At 36.8% G+C, this 5007-nt stretch overlaps 1 protein-coding gene across 4 annotated transcripts in view; it reads right to left on the bottom strand.

Moving 5' to 3' along the window:
- slc16a6b (solute carrier family 16 member 6b) overlaps positions 1-5007 on the bottom strand; it is a 27318-nt gene that overhangs the window by 7590 nt on the left and 14721 nt on the right. For 2 of the 4 annotated variants that reach the window (XM_014025574.1, XM_014025577.1), the window contains exons 2-3: positions 1176-1423; positions 230-373 (exon numbers count right to left, since the gene is read on the bottom strand). In XM_014025574.1, the coding sequence (XP_013881028.1) occupies positions 230-373; positions 1176-1423 (392 nt within the window). Of the gene's footprint in view, positions 1-229; positions 374-1175; positions 1427-4308; positions 4718-5007 lie in introns of those variants that run through there. The other 2 variants (XM_014025575.1, XM_014025576.1) reach the window with 2 other exon arrangements.

Genomic DNA, 5007 nt, shown 5'->3' on the forward strand with positions numbered 1-5007 from the left:
TTATCGTTTATCGCAATAAATTTTGAGACAATTAATTGCCCAGCAAAATTTGTTATCGTGACAGGCCTAGGTTTGATTTCTTTGTATGTATGGATCACTTGGGTTGTTACCAACATCTGGTGAAAATTTCATGTCATTAGCACCTCTAGTAATATTTTTACTGAGAAAAATGGTGACGTGTTCAATACTTATTTTACCCACTGTAGGTGTGCCTGTGAGTCTCTAGTACCTGATACGATGCCAAGAGTGATGTACATCTCAGTGATGGAGCTGGTGAAGGCAGAAGTGATCATTCCAAGACTTATGAGGAAGCCCCCCATCATYACTACTGGGCGAGAGCCAAAGCGGTTGCTCAATGTTGTTGCCACAGGAGCTGAAGGTAAAGAACAATAATTCCAAGTTACTTAGTGTGAGTCTTAAGTGACTTTTATGCAGACAACCCCAATAAGCTCGATTTGACCTAGATTTTCATGCTAATGCAATATTTAGTCAGATTGCCAAAAATGCTAAAGGTCACATAGAGCAGCTTAGAAAGGGGGAAAAAACAAACAGACAAACAAACAAATAAATCGTCATCGTAAAGTTTTACAAATATAACCACCATCGCAAGATTTTCTAAAATCATGCAGCCATTTGTGTTTCGTAGTTTCTTTAGTGTTTTTTGAGATCTAACTCTGAATTCTCTGTTATTTTAAACATTCATAAATCAAAACATTCAGCTTGACTGACACCACTTTCTTGTAAGTTTTTATTTTTCAAAAAATTCAGCTATATTAAAAAATAAAATCCCAGACGTATTGTAGCATAGCTATTGTTTGTTTATGTCAGTTTTGGGTTTAGCGTCTATTTTGATCAATTTTAGAGGCCTTTTTGATCATTTTAGTTTCTAGCTCTTATTCTGCTGTTTTTAGCTACTTTTTGGTCAATAAAGCCTCTCTGCTTATTTAAACTAACAACACAGTTTTAGCGTCTTTAAAAAATTTCAGCAAAGTCATTCAGCGCTCAGCATTCATGCTGTATTTTCACAGAATTTGCATTTTAATTTTCCAATATTTAATTTACTTCCTCAAATATTTATGTGTTGTTTATCTGCAATAACACAACTTTTAATTAGTCCAAAGAAAAGATTTTCAATGAAACAAGAAGAGAAATAAAGCAGAGCTTGGGTGACTGACCAGTAAATGCAAAGATGAACACAGAAATAGAGATGACCCAGGAGACGCGACTGTTGCTCTCCTGAAACTCTTCCATCAGATCCTGGAGGAAGATGCCCAGAGTCTTGATGACTCCATACGTGTTGACCTCCACCAAGAAAAAGGCCACAGCCACGAGCCAGCCCCAGCCACCCTCAGGCACCTCCGGGTAAACCTTTGGGCCCAAACAGTGTGGGACTCTGGGATTCCTCATGGCTAAAACAGGCCACCTGGTGAGGGAGAAACCAACATGTCAGTGATTTGATAGGAAAACATAAAAAAATAATAATGCTGCTTTCAGTCAACAATGCTTTCAGGTTGTGAAACCTAGAAAGTAATTATACCTCTGTACCTGCCTTGACATTTCTATTTGTAAGAGCACATACTTCAGAATACCCCAGGATCACTCACTGTAGAATAATTCAATTTCTAATCATAGAAACACATAATATTTACCATGGTAATCAGACCAACGGTTGTTAAGAAATCCTTAAAATATGTCCTGGATCTGGATGGAAAAARYTGATTTTCTTGCATCTGATGTGCCTCCATCAGTGACACGCAACATCCTCATTTCAACAGGGCTGTCTGGACCACCTTTACACCTGTCATCGTTTGAGCCTGTGATCTTAATAAATCGCAAATAACACGCTCACTTTTAGGATGGGCTTTAAGGCTGCTGACTCAGCATTCTCGCTGGGCTCAGTATCTCTGGTGCCATGTAGGTAGGAGTGATGGATGATGYAACAGTCTGGCCTGTGAATAATTCATGATAACTATCTGAGTTCAGCAATAAAGGCTGTATTGGAGGAACAAAGTGTACATGAGGATTGCCCCTCGCTAACACTGTTGTTTAAGTTTAAGAAGTTTAAACTTACATAAATATCTAACTATTTCTTTTAAATGACTCTGGACTTTGGAAWTGAAACCTTGAATACATTGTGGATAGTGCTGATAATGTCACAAATTGTTTAGAAAACCAGATATTTTGTCTTGTCACATTAAAAAAGTGTGTTCATTCATGCTGATACTGTTACTGCAACATTAATCAATAAAGGTATACACTTGCATATTTTCCTATCATTGAGTCCTAATCTAAAGTAACAGCAAAAGTAATAAGACTTTCAAAAACTAACAAATTTTGAAACATTTTCTATGTTCCAGCTTATCAAGACTTACTTTTTTTTGTAACAATTCTGTAACGTATTTATTTAAACCACATACATAATTAGAACCTACTATAAGTTGAACTGATTAATACACAGCTGAAGTTGATCTCTGATTGCATAATCCTTTTCAAGGAAATGTCTAAAGGGCGATTCCACCTAATTTTTCACTAACTTCAGCATCTTTAATCTGCTTTAATTTAACTAAAAACTAAAAGACTTAGGCACTAATCAAACCTGGACTGGATAATGCTACATTAACAGCAGAATATTTAAAATCAGTGTTGCGATTTGTGAAAGCTTTACTGGATTTGTGAAGGGCGATTACTCCACTTTTTTGTATCTGGATCACACTAAAACTAGGGGTGTAAGAAAATATCGATACACTGAAATATCGCGATATTTCATTTCCCGATACTGTTTCGATATTCTAAAGCCATGTATCGATTTTTTTATTAAGGTTTAAAATGTCAACTTTCCTGCCAGCCGTTCATTTTTATGTTGTAGTTCAGCCTCTGACCGCTAGTTGGCAGCAGTGAGCCAGCCTTTTGGCTCCTCTACCTCTTGAGGTAGAGTCTATTGTTAAGTGTTGGGTGACCATATTGTAAATTAATATTAAAAACTAAAAGCTGCAAAAAATATGTTTTCAAACTATTTATTGTCAAATTGAGTCTAATAATTGAAAACATGGATGAAATAAGAAATATGAAACAAATAAAATAAAATACATACAAAGCAGAACACAGCTAAATGTATCAAAAGTATGTCTGTAATATTAGAATTTTCTGAGACAATGAATTTTAGTTTTTCATTTTTTTCCCCTGTAAGAGGTTTTTATTTAATAGAATTTTTGGACAAAGAAAATCGCAATATATCACCTTGCTTGTAGTATCTCAATATATCGGGATATATCGTATCGTGATCCCTCTGTCATATGTATCATATCGCCAAATTCTTGCCAATACACAGCCCTAACTAAAACTGGCCCAGATGTAAAATTAAAACACTTGTGCTCTTTAACCTGGAGTAGATTATTCTACATTTATAATGTTTAAAATCTAGTGTATGACTTGTGAAACCTTTTTACAAAAACAATTCAGACGAAAGCATTGCAGTTCTGCATTATTGACCACAAGAGATTTATTTAACCGTATGTCTCCAGTGGTGAAAAGTTGAAATAACAGCAAATAATGCAAATTTGAGAGGTGGGGGAGTTCAGTTCTAGAGGTTCAGTCTGTGGTCACTCATTTACACTCATTTACAGGCCATTCAGTCTGTGGTCCAGATGCATAAAAAGTGCTGAAATTGCTCTTTATTGGATTGTCAGTAATCAAATATAGGTTTCCCAAATCACAAACTTGGCTTTAAATAATCTGAAGTGCAGAATAATCTAGTCCAGGTTTGAAATGTATAAGTATTTTCATTTTTAAACTAGGGCAGCTTAAAAAKGCTGAAAAAAATCTAGCTCACCAAGATTTTTTCTACCYAGGTGGAATTGCCCTTTAGCCATTTCCAGAACCAGAAGCAGCAATCTGAAACCAACTTCAGCTCCGTCTGAAACAACTGGTTTTAAATATCTCTGAACATAAACTCTATGTTTCTGTGACTTAACAACTGGTTGTTTAGTACTGCGTTTCTTTTTAAATCATTTAATTAGAGGAAAAAAAAGTGATTGAGCACCCCCATCTGCTGGAGTCATCCGATCCGCACTGCAGTGGTAGGGTTTCCCACTTATACTGACGCAAGTTGCTCCACATTTATCATCCGACTCAAACAGACAAAAGATTTTGTCCCACGTTTTCACAAAWTAAAAACTGCATTCTAAACAAATAAACATTTGTTAACCTTTCAAACAACTGAAAACAGTTTACTGTGAGATGAAGTCAGACAGCATCCCAGCAGTATTTAACCTGGCTTTAATAACTAACAGTTATTACTCATTTACTCACCGGCAAAGTGGACAAAACGGGGATGAAAAGGCAAGTTTGGAAGATACCGAGTCGTGTTGTCTTCTTTTGGAAGTGTATAAGATAAGGCTTTGGCTCAACAGAAATGTGATTAAAGCTCTGCTTTTGATGCTTCTAASCCGTTTTATGCCTAAACTAAACCTAGCAGAAACCTCCCCGGTCTACCGTGCTTCTCCCATGAACATCCTTTTGTCTTCTGTCCCGTCCTGCCTGTTTTTACAGCTCTTTACCGGCTCAAGCCGGTCTTCAAACGCGGACACGCGGCTTCCTGAACGCGCGACGCTCTCTGACGTCAAGCTGTCTCGCTCACGCACGTGTGCCGCGCGCAGCTTCCGGGAAATCTCTATCAAGCGTGTTCCCTAGAAACTGGATCTTGTGCGCAGGGGCGGCCCTAGACATTTGGCGGCCGTAGGCATGCTTCAGGGGCCCTACTTTGAAGATGATAAAAGAACACAAAACCAAATGCTGTATGTAGCCTAATTATAAATTTTATCCATTAAAATTTACCTGAACACACAATAGTTTACTGCTAACTGAGTTTACATGTTTTATATCACATCACTTTATTTGTTTTTTTTCAAGGGATGGCTTCATAAAATGCAGTTTTAATAGAAAAAAGTTACAAGTAAATAAATAAAAAGCATTAATAATTTGGGTTTAGCTCCAGTATCAGTACTTGTA

This window comes from Austrofundulus limnaeus, unplaced genomic scaffold (genome assembly GCF_001266775.1).
Source record: "Austrofundulus limnaeus strain Quisiro unplaced genomic scaffold, Austrofundulus_limnaeus-1.0 Scaffold486, whole genome shotgun sequence".
NCBI classification, from domain to species: Eukaryota; Metazoa; Chordata; class Actinopteri; order Cyprinodontiformes; family Rivulidae; genus Austrofundulus; species Austrofundulus limnaeus.